This window comes from Phragmites australis, chromosome 12 (genome assembly GCF_958298935.1).
Source record: "Phragmites australis chromosome 12, lpPhrAust1.1, whole genome shotgun sequence".
Classification (NCBI taxonomy): domain Eukaryota; kingdom Viridiplantae; phylum Streptophyta; class Magnoliopsida; order Poales; family Poaceae; genus Phragmites; species Phragmites australis.
Genome location: NC_084932.1, coordinates 4,602,516 through 4,623,548, shown reverse-complemented (window position 1 = coordinate 4,623,548; position 21,033 = coordinate 4,602,516). Strand labels below are relative to the sequence as shown.

At 46.8% G+C, this 21,033-nt stretch overlaps 1 protein-coding gene across 1 annotated transcript; it reads right to left on the bottom strand.

Moving 5' to 3' along the window:
• Window positions 1-1,482: 1,482 nt before the first annotated feature.
• LOC133886799 (uncharacterized) lies at window positions 1,483-9,410 on the bottom strand. Its single transcript, XM_062326639.1, has 11 exons — window positions 8,998-9,410; window positions 8,264-8,575; window positions 8,058-8,166; window positions 7,840-7,963; window positions 5,676-5,763; window positions 5,499-5,582; window positions 4,673-4,769; window positions 4,484-4,571; window positions 2,870-2,975; window positions 2,680-2,772; window positions 1,483-2,163 (listed from the first exon to the last, which is right to left on the bottom strand). Exons 1-11 carry the CDS (start codon window positions 9,139-9,141, stop codon window positions 1,732-1,734), a joined length of 1,677 nt encoding a protein of 558 aa, XP_062182623.1. The 5' UTR covers window positions 9,142-9,410; the 3' UTR covers window positions 1,483-1,731.
• Between the last annotated feature and the right edge of the window lie 11,623 nt (window positions 9,411-21,033).

Below are 21,033 nucleotides of genomic sequence, written 5' to 3'. Positions count from 1 at the left end.
TCTTGATTTGCTTCGATTAGTAAGGATTCTAATAAATAATTGCATTTCTTCGCTTTCGATATTTTGTTAGGGTTCGGCGCATTCGTTCACATATGGTTTGAATGTTTTGTTAGTGCCGACTAATTTGGACTCTACAAGTTCAACAATTTTTTTACGGAGCGTGTAGCAAACTTTTTTAAGTAAACATTGGGGGGCGCAAATTTGACATAAGTTTGAAACACGAGAATTTCACGAAGAACATTTCAAGAGTCTAGATAAATTTCCAGTTCCAAACGTCAAGATTTGATCGGGTTCTGGGTTTTCCTGTATCCAATTTGAACCACTCTCAACCTGGTAATTGCCTAAGAGCAACTCCAACCGAGTTGCTATCCAGCTCAGCATCGTCACATTTGGCGAGTTGGCAAAAAAATCCACCTCCAACCGACTCTCTAAACGAATCTCGCTATTTTGATGCTCGCTATCTGGCCCGGTTCACTCGCCACCGTTAGGGAGCCAGGAGAGACTTGCTATCTCTCGAACTAAGCGGATGAGCTGTGGACCCGTGTGTACAGTACTCGTCGGCTCTACTATTCCTTCTCATATGCTCTATTCAAAATATTGGACTTCTATTGCTCCAAAATCCATGAATTTTTTATATGTGTTCCATAATCCATGTGCAACCCATTTAATTGTATTCACCTGAATAGCCTATGTAGAATTTAAATTAAAATTCTTCAAAAAATGCTACTTTTATAACTTGTAACAATTGTTAGGGTCTCAAATAAATTCTAAAAAATATGAAAAAATTTACTAATATTCTTTTTATGTGATGGACTAATTTCTAAAATTATTTCTAGCCCTAGGTTATATGGTGAAAAAGTGAGTTCCTTTATAATACTCTATTTATATGCATTTTTATCATTTCATGTGATATTCTTCTTTTAATTCAATTTGAATTCAAACATATACAAAATTTAGCCATTGAAAATATAACCATTGCAAATATTTTTTTATTTATAGGACTAATAAAATATAGGTGAGTGAAATTTAAAGAGTGAGATTTAGAAAATCGGTTGGAGCGTGTGAAGAAATAGAGAGGGCATCTTTTGGAGAGGTTCTCTGTATAAAAAATAGGGAGTGAAATTTAAAGAGTGTTAGAGTTGTTCTAATCCCGAGGTAAACAGGAAAAAAGAAAAGAACTCACGCAACGATGAAGAAATTGAAGAAAGAAGACACGGGTTTCACCCCTACACAATGTGAACCACATTCTCTCTCAAGAAAAAAATGTGAACCGTGTTCACAAGTGCTGTATAAAAGTAGCGCTTACAGCAGTTTACAATGTTCCCTATGGAAAACCAAAGATTGTTTTTAGGGAGGAAAAATTATCATCAGGCCAATGGAATCCATTGAGCACCATGATCTGCAGCCTTAAGAGCAACATGACTACACAAAAAAATGGGAACACACTCTAGTCTACCGAAATGTTACAAAAGAACAATCAAATAATATCAAACATAACCAGCAAGCTGGTAATATTCATCTTACGACAATATCTGTATATGTACAGGAGCAAGTTCCGTTATTTTCTTTCGCCACATAGATGGCAATAATGACACTTCTGTAACCCTCGACAAAGCAGGAAAAAAAAAAGGCCTCCTTTGCTGGCAGCCTCCCAAGCTACTCCCGCTCCATTAATCCCCACCTTAGTGACAAAAGATGCGAGCATGATAAAAATGCTAGCAAAGCCTTCAATCATGTGAAAACAACCGATGATGGTTGCTTGAAGCTGGAGCTGGAGGAGCCTGCTTTGTTTGACGATGTTATCATCTTATCCTTCGAAGTGCTGCCTACGACCTTCTCGGAAGAATCCGGCTGCTGGTTCTCACTATTGCTGGGTCTGGCCCAGATTTTGATTAGCCCCTCACGGCATATGGTGAGGATTGATTCACTGGTGAATTCCAGGCCAGAGAGGGGATCTACATGTACCCGGTGTGCAATAAGGGGTGAGAGCTTTGGTACGTCTCGCATCCGTGGAGAAGGCTGAAGAACACCTGTTGGAGTGCATGCATTATCCCAGTGTGTAGAAGGGCTTCCACTGCTGAATGTAGGTGAGCCACCAGAAGGATGGCGCAGAGGGACAGCAATCTCGTCCAATGCCAGATCCCAGAGAAGCAGTTGGGTGTCCTAAAAGCATGCAAAGTGAAAACGTATTATTGCCAGCATTAAACATGTAGGACAAGCAGTGCCAAATGGTAGGCAAAGCATACATCACGTGCAGGAAACACATCCTACAAGAAATAATCACAAAATATCAAGAATTCAAGATATACCAAAAATTACTTGGCCAAGAAAAAGTATGACACCCAACATCAACACACAGACATAAAGTAGGAATGAACAGTAGAGGACAAAAGGAACAGCATAAGCATGCTCTTAGTGGCACACACTGTAACAAATCGTTAAAAGCTAGTGAGACTGAGACCTATGAATCATGGACTCAAGGACAAAAGCAATGGACTGCAGAGGCACTCCTGTTGCTGCCGTAGCGAGCAACCAATAAGAATTTAAAAAATCAGTAGCTTTTAGAATCTTCAGAAATCAGAACTTCATGAAAGAAAATCAAGTATAGTATAACCCACAAGAACCTCATTATTACTCCAGATTAACAAATATTTATATCATATATAAACTCCTTGGTACCTGACCAACAGAACCAAAGCGATACATGACATTTTCTCCTGTTTCATCAGAATTTGGTGGGGACCAATACGGATCAAAAGCAACTGCACTAACCTGCAAGCCAGTAAAGTGATCTGCCTCAAAATGCATGTTTTAACAAAAAAAACGTCAATATGATGCTAAACAAAGATAACTGTAATGATAATATCACCCATGAATTATGCCCCTCGCCCCACGCAACTATCTTTCTGTAATCCATGCTCCATACTTGCACAAGATCATCTTCACCACCTGATAACAAATATTTGCCATCCGCACTGTAAAGGACAACATAATCAAATTAATTAACATCTTCCAGGATTTATTTGGCAAAAGAAAAAATGCACGCAAGGCAAAAATTGAAGATGCAATGGTTATATTCATAAATAAGTCCATCCACCAGAAATCTTAGATCACAGCAGGACAGGTCTGAGTATGTAACTCGCTGAACAAATGAGCATGTTGTTATAGGATATATAGCAAATGTTGTCAAATCGCATAACCATGCTGTGTAGGAAAATTCTACATTCCGCACTAAGCTATGTTATGACTACATTGAATATTACACAGAACTGGTCAAATTTGCTTTTGATCCTTAAAATAGAGAAGTGACAAGTGATATCAGGCCAAGAGGCATGAGGGCTGCTAGAGCCTATAGTTTTTTATAATAATTCCTTACATGCTATTAAATATTTGCCCTATCCCTTGTATACTATACATTGCCATTGACATGTGGGTCCGGACCCACCTTGTTAATGACACAACGAGAATTTTGAAAAAAAAAATCAGTGATATACAAGGAATTTCTCCTACAGATTAAGAAACTGGTGCAGTAGCCTACTGCTCGAATGGCCCAAACATAAAAAGTAACTGTATTCTGCACCCAGAACCCAGGCACCACTCCATCCTCCCCCTCGATCCCATCCCATCTCCATGCCTCCTAACCCACCCCACAGCCCCTTCCCCCTACACTCGACCACACACCAAAGCCTCCCACCATGAGATTCGGCCTGGAAATGGTGGGGTGGACAGGGAGGAGGTAGATTTGGCGGCTGCCAGCCCACCTCCATGTCTGCCGCGCTGAGGTTTGCATTTGACCGTGTAGCCCTCATCTGACCGTTTAGGGCTAACCATCTAGATCTCCTCCCATGCCCCAACTGCAGCAGTCGGGCACCTTGGAGCGCCTAGGCAGTAGCTTGGGCCACTTATTGGAACACTGGAGTAATGTATAAATGAACGACAAGTTCTTTAATGGTTGATTGCATAACATTTCAAGAGCTGGGGTCACAGCCAAGCAGCACAAGCCATAGATTGACAGGCACGGGCCATGGCCATTGCAGATCAGCTGCAACAGCAGTTGTGGTCCTGTAGCTACTGTCTTGCTGCTAATCTGATATACTCAATTCATTACAAAATCACTTTGCCATGCACTATGCTTCCGCTATTCCATATATATTAAAATTAGCTAAGAGTAAGAGTTTTGACATAAACCTTAAAACCATAAAGTTTCACAAGGTGAAAGAGGTCATTTACTATATTGAAATGGGTTTGTTTGATTCACAGATTAATCAATAGGACTACAGGGATTAAACCCATAAACAATATCAAAAGAAAGTGGATACTAGCAGAATTGATGCAATTGTGCAGAAATATAATGGAACCATAAGGTTCTTTTTTTTTACAAATGTAGTTGGACATGGCAAATGTTCAAATTCTGGAAATAGGTGTGATAAAATAGGTGCCATAGCCCATATGCCAGAAGCAAAACATGCCATTGGCAGCTTACCTCCAAGAGCAACACAACAGTGCACCATAGTAACTTTTTCCACCAAAGATTAGCTGTTCTTTCGCAAAGTCAAATACTCTTAAATAACCTGCATATGATTGAATAATTTTAGTTCAATATACAACTTCTCCAGCATATAAAGCTTTAGTAGGTAGAACTGTCAATTCTCATTCTTAGACAGAAAATTACCATCTCGCCCAACAGTTGCCAAGTAAGCTCCATCCGGGGAAAACGATATGGCATTGATTGCACCTTGACAGATGTGCCATCTTGCAACTGGATTGCCCTGCAGTGTTATTATAATCCCATAATCAATCAAAGCAGATACAGTTTCAAAACTCATCATCTTCAAGGCATTTTTATAAGCATTCCTTGAATTAATAATTTGCACTATTGTAATAAATCAACAACGAGAACTGTTTTCCCGGTTCATTGTACTGGTTCCAGAATGAACTGATGGAACAGTGGAACTATTACATGGCAGTTGGCATATGATGATGTCATAGAAGTAAAAACCAGTGACAGATAAAGGCAACACAAGCAGACACACAGTTTCTGCTCTATTGTCAACTACCAAGAGGCAAGAAAGAAGCCACACCAGCACATACGGGTCGTGCACTTGTGTCAAAATAGTTTGGCACTGGTTACGCCCTCTTCTAGAGTAGTTTGGCAATCTGCTATAACTGGAGTCCCAAGATACATAATATTAGAATAAACATTGGTTATCCATAGTTCGTAGCAGAGATGTCTTCTAGTGGAGAACATGCTTTCCTTTGTAAACTTGGAAATGGAGAAGGGTAAACTATGTTAGGCTTAACATGCAAGCAATTCACATTATGCTTGCAGGGTATAATTGCCTGGAATCCATATGGAGTGTCCGATGAAACGAGTGTCCAGGCACTAGTTCTTTGATTAATAAAATCCTAGAACAAACATTTTACTAATACCACATATTGAAACATCCAACATAAGCCAAGCAATTTTTCAGTAAAATATATCATGTGGCTTAAGATACCTTACTCGACTTTGCATGTGAAATCATCAGCTGACTTTGATCCTTCACAGTTGGAAATGTCCAATCAGTGTTTCCATCCTTGGACTGAGAGTATAAAAGGAAATTTATCAGCTCGAACTCAGCTTAATATAGTATGAGTATCTTCATGATAAATTTATATGAGCAATGAGGACTCACTTTGTCATACACATACAAATTTCCATCAGCGTGGCTAACAACAAAAATGCCGTCACGCTCTGGCACCCATGCAACACAAGTGCACCGGCTGCAATAGATTGGAATCCGAAAATCAAAAAATAAATTATAATTTAGTAACTGTGCAAAGATATCATCTCAAAAGAAGAAGAAAAGGTGTAAAAAGATATGCATCCATAGACACCACAGGAATAGTAAATCTTATGTTCTAAGCTGCACAACCTCAAAGCTAAGGAAATGAGTTCAATCAAATTCTCTTAAAAAAAGGCTTATTTACAAAAACCCAATGAAGTATCCCGGTATCCAGAAGGCCCAGCACATTAACCTATTTGACATTATCCTTCAGGAGTTCAGTTTCCATAGATGTTTCACATTAAGCAGGCCATAAACATGCATGCTAACTAAAATGCGTCACTTTAGATCTTAACTAGGCAAGGAAGGACTAACACTTTGCAGCTTCAGCTCTTCGTGCAATAAAAAAAAAATAGCTATCCAGAGAAATGACAAAACATCAAGACTACTTACTGAACCATAGGGTGGTAACCTGATGTTCTAAAAGCTTGTCAGCAAATCCAGGGTTGACGCGAATAGGATCAACAGTTGGAACCCCCAATCCCTCATGGTAGTGTGAAAGGACATCCCTATCACTGTTTCAAAAGGTGGCTGCATAACCCATCTAGGCAGTGCCTAGGCGGTAAGTGCCACCCTCCTGCTAGTGACTAATCGGCGATTAGGTGCCGTCCTGCCACCCACCTAGTGCTTAGCAACTTTTGGAACATTGCCAAAATCGATGAAAGGAATAGGGATATCCTGAGACGCAGCTTTCCCTTGCCAATTGGAAGCAAGCAGCGTGAAAATTCACGCAATGTGAAGGCCACTTACAGGCATATTAGTAGTATTTACATAGATGTCAAGGAAAAACAGCCGCTGTTACTCATTGAGGTTTCATAAAAATGAGCTGGCTAAATAGAGTTGCAAATATTTTTTCCTTATCCACTAATAAAGTAATAATAGCCACAGTATCTTACAACTAAAGATAGCACAAACAAAAATGACTGGTTCAAACCAATCATAGTGCCATGAAACAAGATTATGACCGAATGTGATGGCTTGCTGTTTTTCACTTTAGCGGAAGGGAAAATCATAACCAGTAAGCTGAGGCTACTGACACATTGCACTGTATGCACACATGCTCGGCATTCCACTTCTATAGGTCATGTTCTATGACAATGGACGGTTCAGCAATCAATTTTGTAGCTTTCTGGGATAAGATTTCACAAGAAAAAAACAAAGATTTTACATGCGATGGCAGCATGCCCGGCCAAGTATCATACCACCACAGCACCCTTACGCATAGAAGTGAATCATCGCCACTGGTTTAAAAAACGCCTTTCTGAATTATGTCATATATTTTTCTACAACATTGATTGGCCAGGTTGAAATTTTTATCAAGTTAGGATCTGACAATGTGCTGGTATCATCTTGTGATGGTATGGAACTAGACAAAAATACCGTGAACTTGTCACACGCTGCTAGCATGTTTATGTCTGTCTTCGTTCATGTGGTTACTTGTGAGTTATAAGTTGAGAAAAGACATTAGTATCTTCTGTACATAGAGGCCATCATTACTTTCCCAGTATTTCTTCAAATTGTATTGGATTAAAGTGTATTGCATGTCAGTCATACCTCATCATATACTCTCTCCGATCATAAATACTTTTTGTTTTGACTGAGATCCGGTCAAACTTTTAAAACTTTGACCGTCAATAGCTTCCAAAATACTTAGTTTGGAAACATAAAAATCATATGCATAGATTTGTCTTGAAAAATACTTTCATAATATTATATTTTTATTAGATATTATAACTATATTCTAATAAAAAATAATGGTCAAAGTTACACATCGAAGACCATGAAAAGTCAAAAACGACAAGTATTTATGACAGGAGAGAGTATATTATATCGATGTTACCCGGATTAAGTTTTCACCAACTAGTATAACTTGGAGGACAATTATCATATCAAGAAAAAAAATCAAGCAATTTGGAATACTCGAGAGGTAATGCCGAGACAAATTTGCCGAGATCATTATAGTCAAATTTGACACCTCCATATTTCAAGTAAATAGTCAAAATGAAAAGCATGCCTGCTGGTGGCGCCACCTGCAGTTGTATCTTTATCTTTGTCTTTGTCTTTATTAATGAAATGCTGATATGCAACGGGCTTCTTTCCAGGATCTTGCAACTGCTGCCTCAATGACATTGAATAGACTGCGCAATGAACAAAAATACATTATATCTACTTAATTCAGCCAGTTATAACTTGTAGGGCCAAAGTATTCCAAATAAGAAGCATTCAACAGACCATCTCCTGAAAACACGCCAACGAGCAGGTCATGCCCATCCTTGGCTTCCGAGTCAAATGCATGGCAAAGCGGGTTCGAGCTGCTGAAGTGGACGGACTTTATTGGATCCTGATAAAATTAATAAGTTGATCAGAGAACCACACAATGACAAACTTGTAAGTAACTTAGCAATAGCAATGCATTCAGCAAGAGAAAAAGGAAATACCTTGTCATGTGAGTTGAGATCGCTGACGAAGAGCGTATCAGCAGTATTGAATATGATGTATGTGCCTTTGCCATCATAATTCACCATGCCTTGTGATTCACTTGCACTGGTTGATGCGCCAATGCCTCCACCCATGCGGCTGCTTCCTGAGACAGCCCTGCTGGCACCATTGTTCCCAAAGCTAAGCGCCCGGCTCCCATTCCCAGTACCTAACAGCCTTGCAGCTGCAGATCGCATCCCACTGCCGGCACTTGGTGTTGAAGGCGTGGAGCCCTGACCGGCCGGCTTCTCCTTCAAATATGCCACCGTCATCTGCCACCATCACAACCAATCGTCGATCTTAATTTTGCATAAAGGAAGTATAATAAACTTAACATGATAAAACCGGTCATCACAAAGCTCTGCAAGCAGTTAACCAAATATTTTATCTACACTATTGGAATTCCCAAACAGAACCCCGTATGCCATTAATATTGAAGGTTTCCAGAATGGCTCGTAATGTACGCAAGTACCATCCAAACATGAAACATCACAGACACTAAAACATCAGCAGACTACAGAGAATAGCCTGCGCGTAACCAATCCAAATCCCAGCACATCTACAATGACCCACCCAAACCAGTCAACACCCATCCCAATTCCCCATCCAGCACACAATGACCCATCGAGATCCCCAGCCGGCGCGTCATCCCCCCTCGCTACTACCCCAACCGGAAACCCCACGGCGCCGATACCTGGGAGACGGTCTTTCCGCCGTGGCTGTAGTGCACCACGGCGGGGGAGTGCGTCTTCTCGTACTGCAGCTTGTGCCGCCCCTCGGGGGTCTTGAAGTGGGTCTTCAGACCGCCCGCCCCGCCGCCCGACGCTGCGGACGCCATGCTCCGCGCCCCCCTCGCGATCGCCTCCGGCCGCAATGCTCGCCGCCCGCGCGCAGACAGATGAGGCCGCGTGCACGGTCACCGCCTCATGCCCCCGCCGCCGTCGCCGCCGAGAGGTAGGGTTGAGGACGGATTGGGGGAGGACGGAAGGGAGGATCCGAGCGAGAGGTGGTTTGATTTGAGACGAGACGGTGGATGCAGGAGAGGCAGGGGGGCCTCGGAGGAGCGGACAGAAAAGAAAAGAAGAAGAAGAATTGGGTTGATTGCATACGGCGTTGGGGAAAAGGGGGAAGAAAACCCTTTCGGCGCTGGACAATGCATTGACAAAAGAAAATAAAAATAAAAATAAAAACCAAGCTTAATAAGTTGACTTTTTCAATACTTTTGTGAAATGAGGTTAAATAAATGTATGCAGCTCGAAATAGGATTATGCCCTGACAAAGTTTCCGTACTTCTTTAGTTGACTCCCCGTGTATTTATTTAGGAGAGTGAAAAAAAAACTCCATGCTTCTTAAGTTGACTTCTCCTGTATTTTTATTTGAGAGAGTGAAAGAATGTCCATGATTCTTAAGTTGACTTTTTCAAACTTGCATTGCATTCTAGATGAAACATTAGTTTAAGAGAGTAAAAAGTCTGTCTTTAGAAAAAACTTAAGTTGTTAGCGCTTGGCGGTTTGACTACAATATAGGACACGTTTGGCAGAGCTCCAGTTTTAAATTCGTAAAGCTGTAGTTGTGAGTACATTGAGGATATTGTGTTGAGCCATCATGTTCCTATTTTAGATTAAAAACATATACTTAAATTATTTTATTTTAGTCTACAATATTAAAATCCAATATGAAGCTAAAAGCTGAAGCTCTATCAAACAGTGCTCATATATAGAAGGGCAAAGGATCTCTAGACCAATGGGCAGTCTGACCACCAAGGTGACCAATCTAACCACCACACGTGCACAAAGGTAGAAGGTCACTGGATCCATGGGCGGCCTCACTATCAAAGTGGGCGGTCTGACTCCTAAAGCTTGAGCATGATGTTTTCTTCAGTTGAAAAGTCTAGTGGTCTAATCGTCAAAGGTGCTGATCTGACCGTCAATAAATCCATAGCAAGGATGGTCTCTGGACTGGCTCACAGTTTGACTGTTATCATGTGCAATGTTTAAAAACAAGTGCATTTAATGCACTTACGAGCTATTGTGCTTAGTGACGGTTTGATCCCCAGGAACACAAGGGGTCGTGAATCTTTGCGCAACGGCTGCTTTTCAAGGTGTAGCCTATAAATAGTCCATAACCAAGTGCAAGAGGTCTCTGTTGACCATTTGGATTGCATACTTGATAACCTTAAGTCCCTTTGTCTCTCTCATTGCTTATTTGTGTATTCTTTGTGCGAGTGAGAGCATTCTATTGCTTTGATTCAAGAGTTTGATATTTGTTAGACTAGTGATCTTTCAAGCAAGCGTCATCGACTTATTACTCTTGGAGGTTATCACCTTCTAGATAACTTAGAGGTGGTGGAATCGGTGAGCCCTTCAAGAAGCTTATGAAGTGCCTCGGTTGTGATTGTGAGAGGAAGACGAGGTGTTGAGTGGTTCATTTTACTAATTCGGCTCAAAGATCAAGTCCATCTCTTTGTGAGAATCAGTGGCTTGGTATAGGAGCAGTTAGAGACTTCAACCCATCTCAATGTGGATTACGGGTGACCGGCAAGTCATCGATACCACGGGAAAAAATTGTTGCCTCATTTGTGTGTATCTCTTAAGCTCAATTTATATTTGAGTAATTTTCATTCTTGCTATTCACATTTCTAGAAATTGAATTATTGCATGTAGCCCTAGGATTGCAAAACTTTAACTTATATCAAAGTAGGTACTATGTGCCCATCACCACCTCCAAGAGCTACCTCAATGACCTCTCTAACCACCAAGGACAAGGACACCCCAAACACAGTGCCATCAAGATCTAGAACAGGAGCCACACCAAGATCAAGAACAAGGGTACCAAGATAGACCAGGAAGAGGACAAGGAAAAGAACATCCACAAACCCAAGACCACCAAAGACAAGAGGGGCCTATGTGGCAGTGAGTCATTTGACCCAAAGAGGGCCAGTCGTAACACGATCGTCCTTCTCTCTTTGCTGCTCATGGTGGATATGCGAATCATGGTGTGGTGCTCACTTGGCCATCCACGTCTCATCGTTTGGTGGCTCTCCCTCATGCTATACTACTACTCATTTGATTGGACACGCTTGCTTGATGTGACCTTACGCACGGACCATGTTCCTTTGTAATTACTTCGGCTTCGTACTAGCCCTCTACGCCGACGCTGTTGTGGCCCCCAAGATCATTATGCTCATTGTGCATCTCAATGCCCACATTGCCTTACGGTTGCTAGGCTACGCGTTCGCAGAGCACCACCGGAGCGACGAAACCGAGGTGTCCACATCGGGCATACACATCCCGTATATCAAGAAGCAGGCAGACAAACTACTCAGCCACTAGATGATGGGTGGCATGTACTTTGGTCTTGTCACGCTGGTGGTCGCAGCTTACATGACGTGGGTGGCGTGCAACATGTTCGACTACCCCGTAGAGCACCTTATGATGCACGTGTTCCTCCCGCTCTCCGGTGTGGCCATGTTCTGGATCTCCTTCCTGATTGCTATGTTGCTACATGGTGCTCTCATCGCGGAGACATGGTTTTCAGTCCTGATCATGTACTTCATATTTGTCATTATGCTCTACGCATGGGCCTCCGCGACCCTCGGTGACATCGGTTTGATGGTAATCACCTCGCTTGCTATTCTTGGCCTCTTTGGGTTCTTTGGCTACTGCCTCTACATCTATGCTTCATTAAAGCTGAGGTACGCACTGAGGCTATCAAATTGACATTTTTGTTTAATTGCATTGCACACCAAGTTAGTCTATTCTTGCAAAAGTAACATCGTCACACATGCCATATACAGTGTACCATGCAAGTTTGGGCTTACCAAAACAAATCACAGTGCAATTTATGCATGGGCCATGGGTTGAAGCTAGGTGAAGGTTCATCTAGCCCTAAGTATGGTTTTGTTAATTAATGACAATACCTATAGACTAACAATTGTGTTAAGAATTATTAGTAGGTTGTTCCATAGGAGATGTATAAGTGATAAAGCATGGATTCGTTGAGAAATGCCATGAAATTAAAGAAATACATCGATGTTATTGAGCTTTAGGTGATACTTATGAGATAAAGGAGAAGCTCAAGAAGATTGAGAAGAAGCATGAAGGCAAAATCACTTGTGAAGATTAAGTGACTAAAGGTACGAGATTGTCAATTATATTTTATGGACTAACACATGTGCTATGTGCTTGAGAGTGAGTGGGTTAGGTTCCATATGCAGATTGATAATAAGAGTGAATGCCAAATTACTTGTGAAGATCCAGTAACTTAAGGTTGTTGGGGATGATCTCCCGCCCCCCCACTTCGAAGGGAACCGCGAAGTCTACTGGAAATGCTGCGTGATAGCCTTTGTGGTTTTGTTACAGGCAGTTCATCTGCTAGTGGCGAAGATCGTAGAGCTACGTTGGCCGAAGGGTGTAGGCGCGCTCGCATCTTCGACCTCCCATACCGGCGAAGTCGAATGAGACCTTCGACTGAAGAGCGAAGCCCGGACCCGCAGTCTGCAGCGTTCGCAGCAGGTGAAGACGCAAGCTGACCTTTGCTGAGGGACGAAGCCTATCCAACGGGCACCTGAGCGGACGAGGCTTCGATGCCCTTCGGAGACACGAATCACCTCGACACAGTAGGCCCGATTTTGGTCACCCAGGCAGGGTTCAAAAAACCATCGGTAACCGCCCAAAAATCGCAGTTACCGACTATCCCGGTCCGGTCCGGTTTCAGAAACCGAACGGTAACCGAAATTTGAATTCAAAAAATTCAAAAAAATAAAAAAGTTCAAAAAAAATCTTAAAAAACACTAGACACAATTCTAAGACCTTTTGTGAAAAAAATTCAAAACTAATGTCGTTTGCATCATATTCTATAGGGAGAAATTTTGAAAAAAATGAAAAAATTTGAAGCGTGCGGCTCAATTATTAACTCACGTTAAGGAAAAGTGTAACATGCAAACACATATTTTTCTTGTATAAAACGTATTTTAAGAGAATCTTTAAAATTGATTTCACTTTATTTAGAGTTTTATTAAATTCTCTATGATTTTTACAAAGTTCACAAGCACAAAGTGAATATGTTAAGAAACAGCACGGTAATTAAATTTTTCATGTCTACTATTGTTTTTTCTACGTAAATCATAATATAAATAAGCTAATGAAAGTTGTTTCACTAACTTTTGAGGTGTGATGGGTCAGTTATAAATTAATCTAGTTGCAACATATTTACACAATCATGCATCTTACAATAACTAATTCATGAGTTCATATATTTTTAAAAGATATAGGATCATGCAAGAAGACTAACAAAATTAGTTTCATGATTTTTGGATTAGCAAAGAGTAAACTATGCATTTAACTTGGTTTAACAAATAAAATTTCTCACAGAAAATTTTGAACTTTTTTATGAGTATAAATACTTTTATCATGTAGATCATGTTACAAGAAAGGCAAAAAAATTTGTTTCACTTGATTTGAAGCTCAGATGAATTAGTTATTGATTTTACAAGATTGAACCCTTTTTTTATGTTTTTTGTTGAACTGCGCTGAAATTCGATAAAACCGCTCGATAAATCGAGAAAACCGAGCGGTTACCGACCAAAACCGCTCGGTAACCGACCAAATCAAAAATGCGAGAAAATCGCTCGGTAACCGACCCAAACCGCTCGGTAACCGACCAAAACCGAGTGGTTACCGAGAGGGCAAAAACACGATTTTTTCGCAAAAATTCAAAATTTGCCGAATGAATTTTCTCCGAATTTTTTTGAATTTTTAACGGGTAATCGCGGTTACCGTCGGAGGTCGGTAACGTGAACCCTGCGCCCAGGGTACTGCTGTAATTATGTGATTATGCTCATTTGTACCATAATGCTCCCGGATATTCCGGGAATGTAGCAGGTGAGGAGGTAGGATTTGTAAACAGCACCTGTGGTTGCCGGGTACGGGCTATAAATAGAGCCACAGTGCAACCGGAAGAGGTATCAAAAAACTGTTCGGTCTCCAACACGTGTCGCTCTGAGTGCCCTCTGATATCTCCGTATCCGAAGGCTCACCTTGTCTGGGAACCCAGTCCCAACAAAGGTATAAAGTTGTCAATTTAATTTTATGGACTAACACATGTGCTTTGTGCTTGAGAGTGAGTCGATGTTAGGTTCTATAAGAAGACATGAGTTGAATTAAGATATTAAATATGCTAAATTGGAATAGCAGGATCAAGACAAGTTTAATAGATAGTTTGTGTACATGATAATTGCGGTTCATACTTTGGTGGTGAGCCAAATAAAGATGATGTAAAAAGATAATTCTTTCATGCTTGATGTATGAGAAGCAATCAGGTGAACTTTATCAAATTTCTAGAACATCAAGAGATGATCAAGATGGGAAATGAGGATGAACATTGTCATTAAGCTCAAATGAAGAGTTAATGATAAGTCTAGAAGAAGCATCGGGACTCAGATGATGTGTTCATCAAGTTCGATGGGATTGTTCAAGGCAAAAAGGTATAACTAGAATATGTTTTCTAATTTTGTCAGTCTAAGGAGTTTAGTGGGAGACCGGAATATAGGATCGATAAACCGTACTTAAGAGGGACCACTGAAATCATTGTTTGATTGTTGTGTCGAGTGGTCAATCTATGTGCTTAGTGCGGGATGAGTTTATGTTGAGAGTTCGCTTTAGGAGTTCGGGGTATCTAAAAGGTGTTTTAGATTTAACCCTTTTGTTATTGTCGGCCTTAGTGGCGAAAAGTGGTTGTGGTCAAGCCTTAGTGGCGGTTGTCGTGTTTCATGTGGTAATTAGTTTAATCTTAGGTGATTAAACTTAGTACAATAGGTGGAAGTGTCCGAATCGGCATTCAGAGTGTTTCTAGTTGTGATCCAATGTGATTGAGATCATGTATTCAGTAGGAATGTGTAGCCCTCTGCTGATTTCGGAAGTTCCGATTCCCAAATTGAAAGTTCCGATCAGTCAGAAAGTCCAATTTTTTGGAACTTGGTGTTCTCGGTTTAGAATTAGTTTTTAATCAGAAGTTTCGATATTTTGATTGGAAGTTCCGATACGAGTCAGACTGTCTGATTTTTAGAAGTTCGGGGCTCTCGGATTTGGACAAAGTTTTAATCGAAAGTTCTGATTTGGGAATCAAAAGTTCTGACGTGTGGTTTTTAGCAGATTTGGGAGTGAGTTTTGCCCAGATTCGACCGTTGGGATTCATAGGATCGGAAGTGCCAATCTGTGCAGTCTGTGCTAAATGGCTAGTTTTTCAGAGTGGGGTATTTATACCCATTTGCCTCCTTGCGTGGGGGCAGGGCTTTGGAAGGGTTTTGGCTGCCTCTGTGTTGCTTGTGAGAGGTGTTAAAACTTGGTGTTCCACCTTTGAGTGCTCTCCCTTCTCAATCAGGATTTTATGAGAATCAAGCATTTGTGGCTTAATGAGGTGTGTGGAGCTTGGATTGCTCACACTTGTTGCGTTAGTTATGTGTGTTTGAGCACTTGGCACTGATCGTGCATGAGTTCAGGAGTTTGTTACTCCTGGAGATCACCGTCTCCTAGATGGCTCGGTGGTGGATTACCGACGATCTCTTCAAGTGAAGATTGTGAGGAGGTCCGAAAGTGGTAGCAGAACTCACCATCTCCGGAATGGAGGAAGATTTGGCCATAGTGGAAGTGGGGAGTGCATGCGTGCAACTCGTGCGAAAAAGGGTTGAAGGAGACCCGGCTCAAATGTGACCGAGCTTTCTCAACGGAGACGTAGGATATCGGTTGTCGGAGAGTGAACTCCTGTCGCAGGGATCCCGAGAGACCCCTTTTTAGAGATTCGGCCGGGGGGATGATCCTGGAAAAACTTGTTTGGGAAATAAGCGGGAACGGAAATAAATGCGATGGCTGGCGGGAGACGATCACCCTAATGCAAGAAAAAGTGGGTACGCCGGGTTTTAGACAGGTTCGGGCCGCACGGAGGCGTAACACCCTACTCCTGTATGAACACTATATTTATCCTTGAAGGGAATTCTTCAAGGAGGTATCTGGTTCTAAGGGGAGAGCTGTTTACAAAGAGCTTGAGGCTCTTATGTTCTAGCTTAACTTGAGCTGGTTCGAGTGTCTGTCGATCTATCTTTGGCCTGGTTCGTCGGAGATTGTTGGTCGTCTGGTGGTCGGGGGCCTTTTTTTCCTTGCTTTTAGTGTTCTCCATCCTTTCCTTTTATAGGCGCGCCGACCCCAACATATTTTGAATGGGAAAGAGGGGACGCGAATGCCAAGGTGCCACGGAGAAAGGCGTAATCATTTCATTTTGGCGAAGTGACAGGGGCGGTGGAGAAATGCGGCGCGCATTCGACCACCAGCCGCTGCGGAAGCCTCGGGGCGCCCTAAAAGGGGCCCACCGGTCAGCCTCAGAGGTGCCCAGTGCGCCCACCCTATCTTGTTCTTCTGCCAGGGCAGGGTGGCAGGCGGAGTGCTTTGATTCTGGCAACGTTATCCCGAGGCACCTGGATGAAACGGGACGGGACCCGTGCATTTAATGGACCCACGGCCCCCTGCTAGTGCATGGCAGGGTCTGACACTGGGGCGTGGGCAGCTGAGAATGTCAGGATGTCAGGATGTCAGACCGCGCGTGCCTATTAAATGCGGCATTGGGCCTTTGACTGGATGACACCCTGACGACGGGACCCTTCGGGTCGTTGAATGATCTTGCGCGAACCTTCGGGGCACCGAGTCCTCGGGGGCTGCCACGTGCAGCCCCGAACACTCTCTCCCGAGTACTGCGGTGGGACCTTCGGGGCACCGAGTCCTCGGGGGCTGCCACGTGCAGCCCCGAGCACTCTCTCCCGAGCACTTCGGTGGGACCTTCGGGGCACCGAGTCCTCGGGGGATGCCACGTGCAGCCCCGAGCACTCTCTCCCGAGCACTTCGGTGGGACCTTCGGGGCACCGAGTCCTCGGGGGATGCCACGTGCAGCCCCGAGCACTCTCTCCCGAGCACTTCGGTGGGACCTTCGGGGCACCGAGTCCTCGGGGGATGCCACGTGCAGCCCCAAGCACTCTCTCCCGAGCACTTTGGTGGGGCCTTCGGGGCACCGGGTCCTCGGGGGCTGCCACGTGCAGCCCCGAGCACTCTCTCCCGAGCACTTTGGTGGGGCCTTCGGGGCACCGGGTCCTCGGGGGCTGCCACGTGCAGCCCCGAGCACTCTCTCCCGAGCACTTTGGTGGGGCCTTCGGGGCACCGGGTCCTCGGGGGCTGCCACGTGCAGCCCCGAGCACTCTCTCCCGAGCACTTCGGTGGGACCTTCGGGGCACCGAGTCCTCGGGGGCTGCCACGTGCAGCCCCGAGCACTCTCTCCCGAGCACTTCGGTCTTAGTATTTGGACCCTGCAGATCATCGGGGAACTAGGGTGCTCGGGAACCAGAGGCGGCGGCCCCGAGCACCTTCTCCCGGGACTTAGCTTTTTCTCACCTCGCAGGGTGGTGACATGTGGTGGATAGCCGGCCTGGCCTCGGGACTTAGGGACCCCTGGTTCTGAATATACCGACAGTAGCCCCCGGGCCCATTGGTAGCCGATGGGACGGAGACTGCGAATGGGCCCTTCGTCGCGACCGAGGCCAAGGCTAGCGCGGACGCCATGTGGCAAGCTTTCGAGAGGTGGCCCTTGCGGACCTAGACCTCAAGTACGTTCCAACGGGAAAATGAGTGGACGCGTGTCCACACAACTTCCGAAGGGTATGATAACCATACGGGCGGCACGCGCGGTTGCCGCGCAGATCGAGGAAAATACGTCTGGCAACCGCTAACATCGCGCGATCGGCGGGAGATTCGTCTGACAGTTGCGTCGATCGAGGCGACGCTTCGCCGAGCGAACCGTCTGGGGCGGCAGTTTTCGAATTTTTGAGATATAAAAGGGGGAACGGATCGGTCTGTTTCCCCTTTTTACGCTCTCTTGCACTTGCGCTCCTGCCTTCTTGGTGCTCCGAGGCCCTCAGGAAAATCCCAGGCGACCGGAGCATTCTCCCTTCTCCCTCTTCTCCACCAAAAAACACCTTCCACCCTGTTGAGATGACGAGGGTTGGAGGAGGACGCCGGGATAGGACTTCGGACAGCATCTTGCCGGAGTCTCGTCTGAGGAACGAGGAGGCGGCGGATAAGATTAGGAAGCTGTTGGTACCGGAGGGTCAGGAAGGTGCCGTGGTGGTGAGGCCGGCGACTCTGACGCCGGCGACGACCGTCCCTGGGCGGACCGTTCTCTTCACCTCTTTCGTGGCGGCGGGGCTAGTGCCGCCGTTCTCCGCCTTCTTTCTGCAAGTTTTGGAGACGTACGGCATACAAATGGCGCACCTAAGCCCTAATTCCGTCGTGGCGTTGGCGGTCTTCGCGCATCTCTGCGAAATGTTCGTGGGGGTGATGCCGTCGGCGACGCTGCTTCGCCATTTCTTCGTTCTCCGGCCGGTGGGGAAGAAGAGGGGGCACTCCACGGCGGACGTCGCGGGGTGCTGCAACCTTCGGCTCTGGGAAGGCCTGGGGGATCATTACATTCCCCAGGTGCTGCGCAGCAAGTGGGAGGAGTGGCGGCGGGACTGGTTCTTCGTCGACATCGACCCCCACGAGCGCCTCGAATTGCCAGAGAGGGCGGCGGAACCTCGGCGATCGACGTGGGAGGCGCCGCCGCCAGAAGACGCGAGGCTGAAGCCGGTGCTGGAGCGCATCTTGGAGCTGCGCGAGTCCGGGCTGACCTCAGTCATGGTGGTTGTGGACTTTCTGCGTCGTCGGTTGGCACCCTTGCGAGAGCGGGCCCGACCAAGCTGGTTCTACACCGGGCTGGAGGACATCACCAGGACCCAGATTGGCGCGAGCTGGGATCTGGGGCAGGCGGAGCTGCGAGGGATGACCCGAGTGATCACCGGGACGGAGGACATGAGCCGGGCGGAGCTCCCGTGGCCGGAGATGGCGCTCTGCGCCAATCTCAACCGGGTGGCCATCATGGCGGGGCTGCCGGAGTTCGATGCCCAGGGGCCCGTGGACCGGCCACGAAGCCGGAGTCCCGAGGCCTCCGACCTCCCCGGCCTGGAGGAACTTCTTGGCGAGGAGGTCGCTGGTAGTTCGGCGCGGGCTGGCGATGGGGCCGCCGCAAGCAGCAGCCGCCATGCCGGAGAGGAGGGCGCCACTGAAGTTGTTGAAGAGTTGGCGCCGGGAGACCGGGGAAAGCGACCCCGGGCCTTGATCCTAGTGCCGGATTCTCCGCCGTCGCCGACGGCAGCGGCGGCATTTCCGGTGCTGGAGCCGCGCCTGGTGCGGATGGGGCCTGCATCGACGCCTGCGACCTGCACGGCGGAGACCGAGACCCGTCCGGCGGCACCCGAGGTTCGCACGACGGCGCCCGTGGCCTGCGTAGTGGCTCAGCCGAGCCCCCAACGGAAGAGGCGGCGGGAGGAGTCCGGACCGGCGGCACCGGACCCGGACATCAGGCTCCCAGCGGCCAAATGGCGGTATCGGTGAGTCTTCTTTCTTGCTTTTCCATGGGTATTTTCGGCCCGAACTAAGTTTTGACAACTTTCACTTGTCTCCCGCAGGCCAGCTGCAGGCGCTGCTGTGACGGAGAGAGAGCAGGCGCCGGAGCCAGAGCCGAGCCTGCCTGCTGCGACGGCGGAGGCCGGCATAGGATCGGCGGAGGTGCCAATCGACGTGGCGGCCCCTGGGAGAGAGGCGGAGGTGGCAGCCGAAAGAAGGGTGCCGGCGGAACCTACCCCGGGCGCGGAGAGCCCGGGGCGGATAACGGTGGAGGCGGATGTTCTGCCGGGGCCGGTGGACAGGGCGGCCGATGCGGGAACACGGCCGCCGTCCGAGACCTTGGCTCCGGCGGAGCCTACCCCGGGCAGGCAGAGCCCGGGGCGGATGGCGGTGCAAGGCCCTGCGGAGAGCTCGGCCCCCCTGGAGGCACTCTGCGGAGAAGCCTGGGCCCCACCGGTGCCCGGTCAGCCCGCCGATCTTTTCCTGGCCGCCATTGAAGGCGTTCAAGTAGCGGTTGGGCGGCTGGGCGCAGTGGTGAACGCCAAGGAGGGGGAGCTCGAGGCCGAGCGCGCCCGCCTGGCACTGGAGAAGGCGCAGCTGGCGGGCGCCCAGGAGGAGGCCCGTGCGGCAGCCGCGCGGGAGCAGAAGCTCCTAGAAGACATCCGCGCGGAAGCCGCGCGGGAACGAGAAACTCTGAAGACCGCGCGGGCAGAAGCCGCGCGGGAACGAGAAGACGCCGCCCGCTTGGCCGAGGCGTCGAGGCAGCAAGCTGCCGAGGCCCTTGCCAGGATGGGGCAGGCGCAGGAGAGGGAGGTGGCAGTCGCAGCCCGGGAGCATGCTGCGGAGGAGCGGCAAGCCGAGCTGACCCGCCGGGAGGGCGCGGCCGAGAAGACGCGCGCCGACCTCCAGCGCTGGGAAGACGACCTCCGGAAGATCAGAGAAGAAATCAAGCGCTGGGAAGAGGAAGTCTCCATCCGGGAAGTAGACAACGAGCTATCGGCGTCTGAACTCGGTGCCCGGGAGGATTCGGTGGTCCAGCAGGAGGAAGTGCTGGCCCGGCGGGAGAATGAGCTGAGTCGCCGAGAAGGCGAACTGAGTCGCCGAGAGGGCGAAGCTGCTGCTGCGGTGGCCGCCGCGGCTACCAGGGCGGAAGAGAATGCGAAGCACGAGGCGGAACTGGCCGCCCGTGAGCGCGCCTTGTCCGAGATGGTGGCCAAGGCGAAGCAGGCTGCCGTCCCCGCCGCAGCTGGCGG